The 16,105-nt window shown below is 36.2% G+C and overlaps 3 protein-coding genes across 3 annotated transcripts; all 3 read left to right on the top strand.

The window, feature by feature from the left end:
- The first annotated feature begins 60 nt into the window (after positions 1-60).
- Positions 61-2,267, top strand: LOC130550994 (alpha-1-antiproteinase-like). The gene is made up of 5 exons (XM_057328533.1): positions 61-329; positions 478-1,138; positions 1,223-1,505; positions 1,611-1,755; positions 1,855-2,267. The coding sequence occupies exons 2-5, from the start codon at positions 526-528 to the stop codon at positions 2,056-2,058; spliced, it is 1,245 nt and encodes a 414-aa protein (XP_057184516.1). The 5' UTR covers positions 61-329; positions 478-525; the 3' UTR covers positions 2,059-2,267.
- Positions 2,268-3,497: 1,230 nt separating this feature from the next.
- Positions 3,498-10,365, top strand: LOC130546711 (serine protease inhibitor 2.1-like). Its single transcript, XM_057322120.1, has 5 exons — positions 3,498-3,596; positions 8,482-9,133; positions 9,226-9,493; positions 9,686-9,830; positions 9,957-10,365. The coding sequence occupies exons 2-5, from the start codon at positions 8,521-8,523 to the stop codon at positions 10,146-10,148; spliced, it is 1,218 nt and encodes a 405-aa protein (XP_057178103.1). The 5' UTR covers positions 3,498-3,596; positions 8,482-8,520; the 3' UTR covers positions 10,149-10,365.
- Positions 10,366-14,652: 4,287 nt separating this feature from the next.
- On the top strand, positions 14,653-16,012 carry LOC130563806 (serpin A3-1-like). The gene is made up of 4 exons (XM_057349589.1): positions 14,653-15,150; positions 15,222-15,489; positions 15,581-15,725; positions 15,815-16,012. Exons 1-4 carry the CDS (start codon positions 14,661-14,663, stop codon positions 16,010-16,012), a joined length of 1,101 nt encoding a protein of 366 aa, XP_057205572.1. The 5' UTR covers positions 14,653-14,660.
- Positions 16,013-16,105: the final 93 nt, after the last annotated feature.

The following is a 16,105-nucleotide window of genomic DNA, read 5'->3' as shown; positions in this document are numbered from 1 at the left end:
TGCAGAGTATCTGCAAATGGATTGTGAAATATATACAGCGTGTACTATACACCACTCTATTTAAAAAAAGTAAAGATTTTCGAAAAATGAATAAACAAACATTTATGAAAAATATTTACATGTACATATCTGTCAGCTCATCAATCAAGGTTGCTAAATAATGTCGTCATGAGAGATCTTTGTGTCAGCTCTTGTAGTTAATAATTACAGCTTTCTGCAAAGCAACATAAAAAGACAAACAAAGTAACGTTTGTTTTTTAAATCAATTTCGGGACATAGGCTTCGTAGTTCAGTCCAGTTTGAAGAAAAGACAGCAGCTGGCTGGACAGGTGAGAGATTTGTATGTTCAGATGAGGAAAACCATGTTCATTAATACATTTGTTGTTGAGAAGCCACAAAGGAAGACAAAATAAGAGAATTATTTGCATCTGTGAGCTTGTTTAATACTGTTGAAAACTTTCTGATTTGTTTCCTCAGGTATTGAGTGTTTTGCAGTATTAGTGCTTGAAAACCTGAAACAAAATCATGGAAAGGAACATCATATGTTTGTGGATTTGTGCTTTGCTAGTAGCTCATCCAATTGTTGACGGAAATCAAGAGACATCAGTAAGCTCTCCTGTCGGTGAAAAACTCCTGTCATTCTTAAGGATGAACAATGATTTTGCTTTCCACCTGTACAAGAAGCTTGTGGAAATGCCCAATTATCAGTCCAAGAATATCTTCTTCTCTCCATTCAGTGTGTCAATGGCTCTTTCTGAGATGACTTTAGGAGCTGGCGGTGAGACCAAACAGCAGCTTCTCAATGGCATTGGTTATAATAGCTCATTATTCAGCACTGAAGAAATGCACCAGTTGTTCCACAGTCTCTTGAAGGACATCGGCCAGAGGACCGGGGCAGACCTCGATGCCGGTACTGCTCTTTATGTGAGCGACAAATTTAAGCCGATTCCTGAGTTTTTCGAGAAGATGAAGGAGTTTTATCACTCAGATGGCTTTGAAGCGAATTTCAGCGACAAGGAAACAGTAGATAAAATTAACACGTATGTGAAAGAAAAAACACATGGCAAGATAGATAAAGCAGTTGAAGATCTGGATGCCGATACTTTAATGTTCCTTCTCACTTACATATATTTTAAAGGTAAACTCAGAAATGTACAGTTACACACTCTTGTAGATCTTGTCAGTTCCCTTTAAATAATCCAACTCTTTTTTTTCCCTCAAGGAAAATGGGACTTGCCATTTAACCCAAGCAGTACCCGTAAGGATAAATTCTATGTGGATTCTGAGACCACCATTCCGGTAAAATTCATGCATCAATATGAATTCCTCAAAGTTCATTATGACATGGATCTCTCCGCCAAAGTCCTCTGTCTTGACTACAATGACTCTTTCTCCATGTTGCTGGCTGTCCCAGAATACGGACCATTAATTAAGAACCTCACTTATCTGGAGGAGGAAATTTCTAGAGAGCACATAACAAAGTGGATGCGAGCTGTTGCGAAAAGGTTTTAAATGTTCCTGTTCCATGTTGTATGTCTTAATTCCTTGTGGTAACATTTCTTTTCATTTTATATTCAGATTAACCGGAGTTTCTTTTCTTTGTCTTTCAGAAAAGCTGACATCTATGTCCCCAAACTGTCTCTTAAAACATCATATTCTCTGAAGGATATCTTGAAGGAAATGGGAATGACTGATTTGTTTACGACTAAAGCGGACTTCTCAGGAATTTCAGAGGACAGAATGATGATTTCTAAGGTAAGTAGATTTACATGAATGATTAAACATATGGGCTACCAGTGTGATGTTTATTTGCAGAGAGAAAACGCAATATTTAAGGTTTATGGTTTCGTTTAGGTTGAGCATCAAGCCTCTCTGGATTTAGATGAGGAAGGAACCACTGCAGCGGCAGTGACAACAGTTCAGTTCAGACCAATGTCCTACAACCCACTGAAGATTTTGAGTTTCAACAAGCCGTTCATGATCTTTATCATTGACCAAAAAAATGACAACATCCTCTTCATTGGAAGAATTCTGAATCCAGCAGAAAAGCAAACATGATATCACCAGCGGTAGGATAGGATGCTAGATCTTTTTTAATGGTGAATGTTTAACTCCCTGAATGCCGTGTGACCTTTAATATACTGTATATATATATACTGTATATATATATATATATATATATATATATACACAAGTAGCTCTCAAATAAACACAAAGCAGAATTACACACTGACTTTGTCTTTCGTTATTTTATTTGAATTGCTGTAACTGCACATTTGCCACAAAATTGATGGGAAATGCTCAAAGTGTGTGTTGTTGTAACTTTCAGCTCTGGAAAACAAGAAAACTAGGATGAAAATAACAATTAAACTGCAAGAAAAACACATAAATTGGTTGTTTTGTCGTTTCTTATGCAGGGAAAAACAATGTCTCCTGAGCCACAGTCTAAAGGAAACACGACAGGTTTTTATAAGTCCAACAATTTTTAAATACACATGACCAGTAAAAGCACAACAAAACAATATTTCACTCATAAAATTAAAATGCAGACATTGACAGGCAAGGATACAAGTACACTCTTAAAATAAAGGTGCTTCACGATCAGTGTTGGGTGTAACTAGTTACTAAGTAATTAGTTACTGTAATTTAATTACTTTCCCTTGAAAAAGTAAAGTAAGGGATTACTGTTATTTTTTCTGTAATTTAATTACAGTTACTTCTGATGTAATTAAACTAAATACTTTGTTTAATATGTGTGTGCAATAATGGAATTGATATCAAAATTCAAAGTCTAACTTTAAAATCCTTGCTTTAATGTATAATTGTCACATTTGTAATACTTTGTTCAGTTAATAATACTATATGTAGTTTAATATTATTTATTTGAATGAATTAAATAAGCCATTTCATGTCTATCCTTCAATCACTTAACTAATCAAGGTTGATGTAGGTGAAAGTAATTAGTAATAAGTAACAATACTTTTTGGAGAGAGTAATTTGTACAGTAATGTAATTACACTATTGAATATGTAATTAGTAACTAGTAATTAATTACTTTTTCAGAGTAACTTACCCAACACTGTTCACGATGCCATAGAAGAACATTTTTGTCTAAATGGTTCCATAAAGAACCTTTAACATCCGAAGAACCTTTAGGTTTCATAAAAGGTTCTTTGTTCGGAACACATTCACAAACAATAGAGTGCCTGTAGATTATTTCTGATAAGAAGCAAAAGAAGCCGAGAAGAACCATTAGATGGCTAAACTCGTCTCTCCAATATTTTGAACTTCGACTGCGATACCAAACTCAACCGCTAGATGTCAATGTACCATACGGTTTGTTTAAATGCGCCAAAGCTACGGGATACATGCATTCAACAAATTGTTTACCTGTAACAACGCTCAGTTTCAATTAGGCTATGTTCCGCCGTACCACTAGAGGATGCTTGTTAGTCTATTAAGTCAGTATTTAGGCAGGTGCGGTAACTGAAGAAGTAAGCGAGGGTTCGGCTAGAGAAAGTTTTGGCTTTTCTTTGTCTATAACCCTTAATTTTGTGGCTCTAAGATTGAGGATTTTATTTCCCTAAGGTCAATCTGTAAGTAAAGTTGATTTGCTTTATGTGTATTGTTAGTTTTGGTGATTGGTATTACTTCAGTGTTTGTAAAATTGAATTTGTTGCATAGAGTTATAAACATGCTTATTGTGATTATGTTTTCATTTAGTTCCCTTTTATGTTTTCCTGTGCTAATTGTATGCAAGGGAAATATAAGTTTTTGGACTGCCTCCGTGGTTTAATGTCTATTACACATTTATGGGACTTTGTACCCAAACACCAAGTGATGGTTAAAAGACTCCATCAAGTGTAATTGGGATGCTACATCGTTGGGTCTTCCGTGATTAAACTTTTTTTTTGGAGGTTTCAAATGTTGCATTGACTTCATTGTAAACATCATCAAACCACATTGGCGGATAAGTTGCCCTAGTCATCTCTATTGTTTCAAAATGTTGCTAATTATGAATTTATATACAAACCCGATTCCAAAAAAGTTGGGACACTGTACAAATTGTGAATAAAAAAGGAATGCAATAATTTACGAATCTCTTAAACTTATATTTTATTCACAATAGAATATAGATAACATATCAAATGTTGAAAGTGAGACATTTTGAAATGTCATGCCAAATATTGGCTCATTTTGGATTTCATGAGAGCTACACATTCCAAAAAAGTTGGGACAGGTAGCAATAAGAGGCCGGAAAAGTTAAATGTACATATAAGGAACAGCTGGAGGACCAATTTGCAACTTATTAGGTCAATTGGCAACATGATTGGGTATAAAAAGAGCCTCTCAGAGTGGCAGTGTCTCTCAGAAGTCAAGATGGGCAGAGGATCACCAATTCCCCCAATGCTGCGGCGAAAAATAGTGGAGCAATATCAGAAAGGAGTTTCTCAGAGAAAAATTGCAAAGAGTTTGAAGTTATCATCATCTACAGTGCATAATATCATCCAAAGATTCAGAGAATCTGGAACAATCTCTGTGCGTAAGGGTCAAGGCCGGAAAACCATACTGGATGCCCGTGATCTTCGGGCCCTTAGACGGCACTGCATCACATACAGGAATGCTACTGTAATGGAAATCACAACATGGGCTCAGGAATACTTCCAGAAAACATTGTCGGTGAACACAATCCACCGTGCCATTCGCCGTTGCCGGCTAAAACTCTATAGGTCAAAAAAGAAGCCATATCTAAACATGATCCAGAAGCGCAGGCGTTTTCTCTGGGCCAAGGCTCATTTAAAATGGACTGTGGCAAAGTGGAAAACTGTTCTGTGGTCAGACGAATCAAAATTTGAAGTTCTTTTTGGAAAACTGGGACGCCATGTCATCCGGACTAAAGAGGACAAGGACAACCCAAGTTGTTATCAGCGCTCAGTTCAGAAGCCTGCATCTCTGATGGTATGGGGTTGCATGAGTGCGTGTGGCATGGGCAGCTTACACATCTGGAAAGGCACCATCAATGCTGAAAGGTATATCCAAGTTCTAGAACAACATATGCTCCCATCCAGACGTCGTCTCTTTCAGGGAAGACCTTGCATTTTCCAACATGACAATGCCAGACCACATACTGCATCAATTACAACATCATGGCTGCGTAGAAGAAGGATCCGGGTACTGAAATGGCCAGCCTGCAGTCCAGATCTTTCACCCATAGAAAACATTTGGCGCATCATAAAGAGGAAGATGCGACAAAGAAGACCTAAGACAGTTGAGCAACTAGAAGCCTGTATTAGACAAGAATGGGACAACATTCCTATTCCTAAACTTGAGCAACTTGTCTCCTCAGTCCCCAGACGTTTGCAGACTGTTATAAAAAAGAAGAGGTGATGCCACACAGTGGTAAACATGGCCTTGTCCCAACTTTTTTGAGATGTGTTGATGCCATGAAATTTAAAATCAACTTATTTTTCCCTTAAAATGATACATTCTCTCAGTTTAAACATTTGATATGTCATCTATGTTGTATTCTGAATAAAATATTGAAATTTGAAACTTCCACATCATTGCATTCTGGTTTTAGTCACAATTTGTACAGTGTCCCAACTTTTTTGGAATCTGGTTTGTACATTTATTTCTTGATTTATTTTGGATAATTCCATTGCACAGTTTTGCTTTGTTTCATTGTTTGAAGAGGAATGGCAATGTTTATGGGCTCTTTACTAATATACAAATGATTCATTATAAGTTCTGACTCCGATACTTCCTGTTTGTTGTTGAGTAAGGCCGAGTTGAATAGCATACATTTGCAAAAGTCTTATTGTCCTTACTCTGTTGTATAACTCACGAAGAACCGTTAATTGGCTAAACTTGTCTCTCCAATATTTTGAATTTAGACTCCGACACCAAGCTCAACCGCTAGATGTCAGTGTACCATACGGTTTGTTTAAATGCGGCCGAACTACAGGACCCATTCAACAAATTGTTTATTTAATACAATTATTATACAGTCAAATAATAATAATATATATAAATATGAACATAAATTAAATACAATATAAATAGTTATTATTAGACACTAGCCAAACACAAACCGGAAGTTAACTGGGGGTCAGGCGCTAGCACGTCCGATGAGACGGTCTACAGCAGGGGTATTCAATTAAAGTTCCAAGAGGTCCAGTCTTTATACATTCTTCCAAACGGAGGTCCGAACAATGTGATTTTTTTTAAATAACAAAAAATAAATATTTAATCAATTTAGCCAACTTGGATATATATATATATAAGTTATGATCTTTTATCAGGCCATTGATTTTATATTTTGATATCCACAGTATGTATGTATTGTGGGCTCTGTGGCTTTAGGGGAATGCCCTCTTAATAGAAGTCTGATCATTAATATTTGTAAATAAAAAAGCTACAAACAACAAATTTAATGTAATAATTAAATTGCTCTCATCATAAACAGAAAACATTACTTACTAAATTAGCCTTTCCATGCCTTTCATACCAGAACTACTTCTATCTTTAAATTCCCAATTAGAACAAAATGTGATCCTGTTAGTGAAAACACAGCGAGTCTTTTTACTGTTTTCTACATAAAATCATCCTACAGAATATTCTGTGAAAATATAACAACATCTTCAATATTGACTGAATAATGCCATTTCAAAGATTAAAATTTTAGTTAATGCTTGAAATTAATCTTTGATGCTTGTTATTTAATAATTAATTCGTTTATGAGACACAAATGTTTACATGCTGATCAATAATGCTAATGATAAATGTAGGCTAGATAAAAACGTTCATAAAATATCGCAAATCTGGTTGAAAGGTTGGATACATATAGCAAACAGTAAACAGACAGAAACAAATACTTTAATATTGCTGCATTTTGTATACTGTTGTGTCTCCATTTATCTGCTCTGCGTGTCTGCACTAGTGTTGTTAAAATAAGCATGTGTCTGCTGCTCTTTGGCGGGAGAAAAGCAGCGCACGCGGAGCGGAAAGGGTTCAAATGAAGCGTGTTTATAGCTAAAAGATATCACAGGATATAGCGACAAAAGATCAATTACATAAATGTCCCTGAGAGTACGCGTGATGTGATTCTCCGTTGTGTAGACGCGCGGCTATATTTAAACAACTGAAAGAGTGAAAATATTAAATGTCTTGCGGTCCGGATGAAACGAAGCAAAGGTCCGGATCCGGCCCGCGGTCCGCCAGTTGACGATGCCTGGTCTACAGTTTAATGTTATAGTTTCTGTTATGATAACTGCAGTAAATACTACTTTATTATGTACTACTGTAAAAATAGGGCACAGCTACTATAACGATGTAAAGCTGTCTTGTCTGTATTTTGAATGTTGAGCTGCATTGCGATGTGTTTTAGGGTTAACCGAAATAGCCTTAAAAATGTCCTGACAGAAAATTATATTAAAGGTTTACATAATGGTTTAACAACACTATCCAGTAACTACTACACTTTACTATAGTTAATATTACAGTATTTTTATGTGGGCGACTTCAACCCCATTTGTACCCACTGTACCAGAGCACATGTAAGTTGGACAAACGAGGCAAAAAAAAAACAGATTCTTGTTTGTGACTTGAAATATATATTCATTATAAGTTCTTCTTGTGTTCTTTTTAACCCTCACATTTTTCAATGAGTGGGTTTTGCGAAGACTGAATGTTAATAAGCGCCTCATTCTTACTCCTACGCAGTGAACTGTGAGTGTGTTTAAACAGTAAGAGGATCGATAGGAACTCATCTTTATCCCTGTTGACATGTACTGTGCTGCTTACATAATATTACAGGTCATGCAGGGATCTTAACCTGGGGACCACAACCGAGTCCCTAGAAATCTGCTTAGAAATAAATAGTGAAGAAACATTCGTTTAGTATCCGCGATTCAACAATAAGGAAACACACAAAGTTTGCCTAACTACAGTATTTGTTGTTGAGCTACAAAATTGTAAATTGTTTAGGAATAATGCATTCTTTATTGTGACCCAAATTTCAGCTGACAAAAATGCTCAGTTATTATTTATTTAATATAAGCATATTATGTAAACTAATATTCATTCAAACAAAAGGTCAAAAATTCTGATGTATTCATCTAGAACCAATTAGTCATGTCATTAATGTGGTTAAATGCGGTTGTATTAACATCTTTACCCGTCCGAGAGCTTTTATCGATTAAACGGATTTGTGCACATTCTTAGCAGTTAATAATTGCAGTTTTGTTTGCGAAGCAACATAGAAAGTAAACAGAGTAAAGGTTGTTTTCTAATCGAATTTACGGGACGTAGCTATAAAGTTCAGTCCAGTTTGGGAAAACAGGCGGCAGCTCTGGACAGGTGGGAGATTTGTGTTCACCTGATGACTTCTGTATTTAAAACTTACATGATGTTGAGATGTTTATTTTGTCACTGACTACCAACTGGCATGTCTATAATACTGTGTTTTATATGTTTCTTCAGGGCCTGAGTTAATATAATAGCTCAACTTGAAAAGTCATCATGGAAAGAAACATCATATGTTTGTGGATTTGTGCTTTGCTAATAGCTTATCCAGTCGTTCATGGAGATCAAGAGACATCAGTAAGGTCTCCTGTCGGTGAAAAACTCCCGTCATTGTTAAAGATGAACAATGATTTTGCTTTTCAACTGTACAAGAAGCTTTTGGAAATGCCCGATCATCAGTCCAAGAATATCTTCTTCTCTCCATTCAGTGTGTCAATGGCTCTTTCTGAGATGACTTTAGGAGCTGGCGGTGAGACCAAACAGCAGCTTCTCAATGGCATTGGTTATAATAGCTCATTATTCAGCACTGAAGAAATGCACCAGTTGTTTCATAGTATCCTGGAGGACTTGGACCAGAGGATCGGGGTGGATGTTGATACTGGCACTGCTCTTTATGTCAGCAACACACTAAAGCCAAATCCAGAGTTTTTCCAGAAGATGAAGGAGTTTTATCACTCAGAGGGCTTTGTGGTGGATTTCGGCATCAAAGAAACCATAGATCAAATTAACACATATGTGAAGGACAAAACACATGGCAAGATAGATAAAACTGTTGAAGAGTTGCGTGCTGATACTGTGATGTTCCTACTCACTTACATATATTTTAATGGTAAACTCCAATACGCACATTTACACGCTCTTGTAGATTCTATGGTGCCATTGTCTCATATGCCTTTTAATAACCTGATTATTTTTCCCCAGGAAAATGGGACCTGCCATTTAACCCAAACAAAACTAGTGAGGATCATTTTCATGTTGATGCCAACACCACCGTTCCAGTGCAAATGATGCAACAAAGCGAATTCTTGAAAGTTCATTTTGACAGGGACCTCTCAGCCAAAGTCATCAGTCTTGACTACAATGACTCTTTCTCCATGATTCTGGCCCTTCCAGATAAGAGCATCACTGATCTGGAGAATGGTGTCACCAGACAGGTCATGGAGAAATGGAGACGCTCCTTAATAAAAAGGTTTGCAGTATCTACATGTTCTCTGCTGGCTACTTGTTGGTTGCCCTAATTCCTATATGCAACACACGTTGAACATCTTATTTATTCTCCAAAATCCTTCCTCTAAATTTCGAGTCATCTTTAACTCCATCACCTATAGACTATGTCATGACTTTTTCTATTCTAATTCAATAATTGATTTTTGTCTTTCAGAAAAGTTGACATCTATCTCCCCAAAGTGTCTCTTAAAACATCATATTGCCTGAAAGATATTTTGAGTGCAATGGGGATGACTGATATGTTTACAGCTGAAGCTGACTTCTCAGAAATTTCAAAGGACAGGATGATGGTTTCAAAGGTAGACGAATAAAAATTTAAAAAACATAAAAAAAAGTTAAGCTTAATAATTTTGTCACAATGTATAGAAACTTTGATATAGTATCAGCCAGAAAAGACCCGAGTAAACTCTATGATTTACTTTCAGGTTACACATAAAGCCTCTCTGGATATAGATGAGGAAGGAACCACGGCATCGGCAGTGACAACAGTTGAATTTAGCAGAATGTCTCACCAAACACTGGATTTGAGGTTCGACCATCCGTTTATGATCTTCATCGTTGACCAAAAGAACGACAACATCCTTTTCTTTGGAAAAGTTGCCAACCCTGCAGAGTAGAGTCTACACGTGTTACAGGTCCACTTTCCTGCAGTGTTCAGTTCCAGTTTGAACCATACACACTTGAATCTGCTAATCCAGCCTCCTCGAATCCAGTTGAAAATTACAATCAGGTGCGTTGGAGCAAAGGTTGGAACCAAACTTTGCAGAAATATGGACCTGCAGAACTCATAAGTAGGATGGAGCTCCACCAGGCTAGACTAATAGTTTGTTGTAAAGGCTGTATCAATGTATGTAAAGTGGTGTTTAAAAAGTTGAGTAAAAAATTGAACCACCATCCACACAACCTTTGTCTTTTACATTTAGCCATTTAAAGGCAGGGTGTCCGATTTCTCTTAGCCGTTGTTGATGTTCAAATCACCAAAACAAACACACTCCTACCCCCATCTTTCGCTTTGTCAGTGCTCGGCTCGGCTAATGTCCGTCCTGTGCATTTTGCACCCTACTGCTGATTGGCTACAAGGTTGTTTTGGTACTTGTCTAAAGCGTAATTCAGAAATCGGTTACCCCGCCTTTAAAGATACTTTTATATTTTTAAAAAATGGGGAAAACAACAATGAAGCAATGAAATGGACAATAAAATGAATATTATACATGAGCATACTGCACCCACACATACACCGAACATACTGTTCTATGAGTTAATGGGTAAGAAATCAAATAAAACTCCATTTGTTGATACAGATAATTCATTTTTAACTAAACCATATGAAATTGCAAATTATTTTAATGATTTTTTATAAATATAGTTGATAAATAAAGAGGAAAAAATGGCATCTTTTAAAATCTCATCATATGAAAGTTTGATTGAAAAAAAAAATATGTGCTAAGCCATCCCTGTATTTTGCACTAAAAAAGTTAAGTGTAAAACAAGTGGAACAAAATCTGTTAACTATAAATATAGATAAACCAGCGGGGATGGATCATTTGGACGGTCGCCTTGTTAAATTAGTAGCCAGCTGTTTGGCAGAACCTGTTTGCCATATCTTTAATGCCAGTACAGAAGAAAGGATTTTTCCATTAGCTTGGAAAGAAGCAAAGGTTATTCCTTTACAGAAAAATGCAACACAGGACTTTAATGGTGCAAATAGTCGACCAATAAGTCTATTGCAGTTCTGAGCAAAATACTGGAAACTACAGTATAGTTAGCAAATTCAATCCTTTTTTAATGAGAATAGTTTACTCTAATGAGTATATCATGCATATCGAGAGGGACACTCAACAGGAACAGCATTAACACGGATGACAGACGATTGTTTGGCACAGATTGATGATAATAATTTAGTAGGAGCAGTATTGTTTGATTTCAGCTCAGCATTTGATGTACTGGATCATAAATTATTGCTGGACAAACTGAAATGTTATAAATTTACTTCTCATGCCGTACAGTGGTTTAAAAGTTACCTGTCTAATAGGGAACAATGCGTATTTCATAACGGAAGTTATTCAGATGTGAAAGAATTGCAATGTGGTGTGCCTCAAGGAAGTAGTTTGGGCCCATTATTATTTTCTATTTTTAGGAATGATCTTCCTCTTGTTTTAAAGTGTGCAAAAATAGTTATGTATGCCGATGATATACAACATTATATTTATCAGCAACATCAATTGAGCAATTGTCTACTGTTTTGAATAAGGAATTACAATTGGTTACAAATTGGGTGTGGAATAATAAATTCGTTTTAAATGTGACAAAAACAAAAAGTATTGTTTTTGGTTCAAATTCTAAATGTAAACTCATACTCGTATATTGAAAAGGTAAGTGACATTAGATTCTAGGAGTGACATTAGACAGCAGGTTAAAGTGGTCAAAACAGATAGAAAATATGGTAAGAGTTATGGGAGGAGGCCTGTTAGTTATTAAGAGATTAACAACATTTTTACCACAATAGTGCAATGCTCAAATTGTACAAAAAAACGGTTCTTACTCAAGATTATTGTCCAGTAGTGTGGTCAAGTGCAGCAAGTAAGGATTTGGATAAACTACAATTAGTCCAGAACAGAGCTGCACGACTCATCTTAAATTGTAATCGAAGGGATAATAATATAAATGGAATGCCTAGGACTTTAGATTGGTTATTGGTGAATGATAGGATGATTATCTCCCTGCTTTGTTTTGTTAGAAATATTTCTGTGTCTAAGAATTCCTAATGTCCTGTATCGTCAACTTACATATATATAGTAGTACAAATCATAATTTTAAGACCAGGCATACATCAAAATGATGTTTTTTACTTCCTGTTTCAACAACCAATGCAAGGCAACAAACTAAAGTATAGAGGAATGAAAATATGGAATGATTTACCATCAGATATAACTTTTTTTTTTTTTAGTAAAATGAGGTTTAAAAAATCTTTAAAGGAATATTTAATGACACAATGTATTACAAATGGTTAGTTTTTAAATTTTGTATCTTTTATTGACTTGATGTTTATTGTTGTTGTTTGATGTAGTTTTGTATTTTATTGTTGGGACCCCAGGAAGAGTAGCCACTACATAGGTAGTGGCTAATGAGGATCCAAATAAACAAACTGTTTTATCAGTATAGAAGTTGATTTCCTGCCCTGTTGAAAAAAACAGCATATGCTGGGTTAGTTATGTTTTGATGCTGGTTTGACCATCTTAAACCATCTATGGACCAGCACAGAAACCTGCATCAAAACATACCAAACCAGCATATGCTGGCTTTTTCAACAGGGTAGGATGACATACAGTCAAAGGCAAAGAAAATTAGTCAGACATGAAGAACATAAAACATGGCTGGTGTTGCCCCCTTGGACAATGATCGTCACACACGGTTTAAGTTTTCTGTAGATTAAGTTTTTTTTTTTTTTTGTTATGTTTTTCTATGCAACAGATTCGGGACGTAGAACTTCAACAGCATAACCACATACACACACTGCGTTTCTTCACTACATTAATTTCTCTCTTGTCTTAAACCCCACAGCCCCACCAACAGTATACAAGGTTTCCTATATATTATTTCCTTATCATTTAATTAAATTATTTACAATCAATGAACAAAGAAATTAAATTAAATAATTATTTGAGGTCCCTACACTGGACTTATATCAGAAGAGAACTGAATGTGTACCAACATGGCACAAAAAAATAAGAGAAATTTTAATAAAATGTTTTTCATAGAATAAAATAAACATTATATGCTTTCCCTCTATCCATCATTACACTCTGGTTAAATTATCAGCCCATAAACCTAAAATCATATATTTTTAGTATTATAATTGTAATTATAATTCATTGAAAGCTAGACACTGTATATTAAATTATGTAAATAAATATCTGGAGTGAGAGGGAATGTGATAAGGACAAAAGTCAGATTCAAACCTGTGTGTAATAATCAGATAACTTCACTGCAAAAAAGTGAATTTATTATGTACTATTTTTGTCTTGTTTCACAAAAATTCTAAATTTTATATAAATTGTCTTGAGAAGCAAAATAACCAATGATGTTTAGTCTTCACTCTTAAAAAAGGGTGCTTCAAAAGGTTCTTCAATGCCTAGAAGAACCTTTTGGCTCCATAAAGAACCTTTAACATCTGTTTCACGAAAGGTTCTGTGGCAAAAAAAAGGTCCTTCATGCAAGGCAGCATGGACAGGTGGAGAATTTGTCCAGGGCTGCGTTTCCCGATAACGATGTCTCTTAGCGCGCTACGGAGACTCTTAAGGTACACCTTAACTAAAGTTATACCTTTAGGCGTGTTTCCCGAACTATATCTTATGAGGTTACTTTCCTATGTCCCACGTTACCCGGTGCTGTCCATGGCGGTGGTGCTGAATTAATGGATATCGATCGTTCGACAATCAATTATTCACTCTATACAGGGACTGCTTCACTGCGTTATGTGAGGTAGAGGCGTTCTTTATATAATAAGCACTTTAGAAATAGTTGAAGTTGCATCGGACTCATAGGATCAAAATAAACCAAATTCCAAACTAAATCCAACCATGGATATTGTTTAATTGTGAAATGAGTGTGTCTCATGCCCAAGTGTGTCAACCTGCAACACTAACAGGCAGTATGGTCATTTATATCAAAGGTTCTCAAACTTTGGGTCGGAGGATCACGCAAGCGACTTGCTGTACGCAAGTACGAGTTCTTGACATTCTGTGGAAAACATTTTTTATTGATTTGTGTAAATATGAAATAGTTAATCATTGCAGTTGTCTTTGCAACAGGGTAAAGGTTGATTTCTGATGCTATTTAAGGACATTGCTTTTATAGTTCAGTTTGGAGAGAGAGACAACAGCTGGCTGGACAGGTGAGAGATTTGTGTTGTCATGATGAATTCCATAGAATAGAAAACATTCTTTAATAGAATAAAAATAATGTTGAAAACTGATGTTATGTTTCCTCAGGGCCTAACCCAAAAAAAAGAAATCATGGAAAGGAACATATTCCTTTGGATTTGTTTTTTGGTCATAGCTCATCCAGTCGTCCATGGAGATGATGACATTCCACCATCGACTCCTGACAACATCACATTACTGTTATCGATGAACAATGACTTTGGTTTTCGTCTGTACAAGAGTCTCACGGCAAAGCCTGAGTTTCAGTCCAAGAATATCTTCTTCTCTCCAATTAGCGTGTCAATGGCCCTTTCAGCGCTGTCTCTAGGAGCAGATGGTGATACCAAACATCAGCTTCACAAGGGCATCGGCCATAACAGCTCTTTCTTTAGCACTGAAGAAATGCATAAGGCATATCAAAGTATCTTGGAGGAAATCAACCAGAATACCGGGGTGGAGATTGATGTTGGCACTGCTCTGTATTTAAGCAACAAATTTAAGTCACATCCCGAGTTTTTTGAGGAGATGAAGCAGTTTTACCTTTCAGAAGGCTTCGCCGTAGATTTCAGCACCAGAGAAACTGTAGAACAGATCAACGCATATGTGAAGGAAAAGACACGCGGCAAAATAGATCAAGTTGTTCAACGCCTGAGTCCTAGTGTCAAGATGCTTCTTCTCACATACATATATTTTAAAGGTAAACCAACTGCATGCATCATCTGATCATTTTATCTATTCTTTTAGTAACACCACTCTTTTTCTATCAAGGAAAATGGGACTTGCCATTTAACCCAAAAAAGACCCGTGAGGCTAATTTTCATGTGGATGATAAGACAACCGTTCCAGTGCAAATGATGCATAAAAACGATTACGTCAAAGTTTTTTATGACGAAAGACTTGCCACTAAAGTCCTTGCTCTTGACTACAATGCCACGTTCTCCCTGATCCTGGCTCTCCCAGACAAATCCATCACTGAGCTGGAGGCGGCTATCTGTCAACAAGACATTGAAAAGTGGAGAAATGGAGTTACAGAAAGGTTTGTTTAAAAAATTGTTTTATACTGTAGAATTTTACAGCACATCTTAAAGTCACAAACCAACTCTGACCATAATGTTTTTGTCTTTTAGAAAAGTTAAAATCTATGTCCCCAAGCTGTCTCTTAAAACATCATATTCCCTGAGAAATATTTTGCAAGGAATGGGTATGACGGAAATGTTCTCAGGTAATGCCAACTTCAACAGACTTTCGGCTGAAAAGATTTTCGTTTCAGAGGTAAGAAAACTGTAGATGTGAATTTTGCGTAAAAATCCTGAAACATTTTTCATTACTAATGTCAAGTGTAATTTGTGATTAACTTTCAGTTGGTGCATAAAGCCGCTCTGGATGTAGATGAAGAAGGCACCACTGCAGCAGCCGTGACTACAATTTTACTGGGATCTTCTTTTCCCAACCCAATGAACATTTACAGATTCGACCGTCCATTCATGCTCTTTATTGTTGACCCCAAAAGTTCCATCCTCTTTATGGGAAAAATTGTCAACCCAGCAGTGAAAGAATGAGACATTCAAGATGTTGTAACTGACAATAGCCAGTAGATGGCCATGATTTACTGAAATCATTTTTTGCTGTCTGCCGAGTTTGCTCAAATGCTG

This window comes from Triplophysa rosa, linkage group LG2, assembly GCF_024868665.1.
Source record: "Triplophysa rosa linkage group LG2, Trosa_1v2, whole genome shotgun sequence".
NCBI classification, from domain to species: Eukaryota; Metazoa; Chordata; class Actinopteri; order Cypriniformes; family Nemacheilidae; genus Triplophysa; species Triplophysa rosa.
This window is presented reverse-complemented; position numbering and strand designations above follow the sequence as displayed.

Coding starts and splice junctions, on each gene's coding strand:
- LOC130546711 (XM_057322120.1), top strand. CDS start 8,521: ATGGAAAGAAACATCATATGTTTGTGGATTTGTGCTTTGCTAATAGCT. Junction 9,134..9,225: donor CACTTACATATATTTTAATG/GTAAACTCCAAT, acceptor ATTTTTCCCCAG/GAAAATGGGACCTGCCATTT. Junction 9,494..9,685: donor AGACGCTCCTTAATAAAAAG/GTTTGCAGTATC, acceptor TTTGTCTTTCAG/AAAAGTTGACATCTATCTCC.
- LOC130550994 (XM_057328533.1), top strand. CDS start 526: ATGGAAAGGAACATCATATGTTTGTGGATTTGTGCTTTGCTAGTAGCT. Junction 1,139..1,222: donor CACTTACATATATTTTAAAG/GTAAACTCAGAA, acceptor TTTTCCCTCAAG/GAAAATGGGACTTGCCATTT. Junction 1,506..1,610: donor ATGCGAGCTGTTGCGAAAAG/GTTTTAAATGTT, acceptor TTTGTCTTTCAG/AAAAGCTGACATCTATGTCC.
- LOC130563806 (XM_057349589.1), top strand. CDS start 14,661: ATGAACAATGACTTTGGTTTTCGTCTGTACAAGAGTCTCACGGCAAAG. Junction 15,490..15,580: donor AGAAATGGAGTTACAGAAAG/GTTTGTTTAAAA, acceptor TTTGTCTTTTAG/AAAAGTTAAAATCTATGTCC. Junction 15,726..15,814: donor AAAAGATTTTCGTTTCAGAG/GTAAGAAAACTG, acceptor ATTAACTTTCAG/TTGGTGCATAAAGCCGCTCT.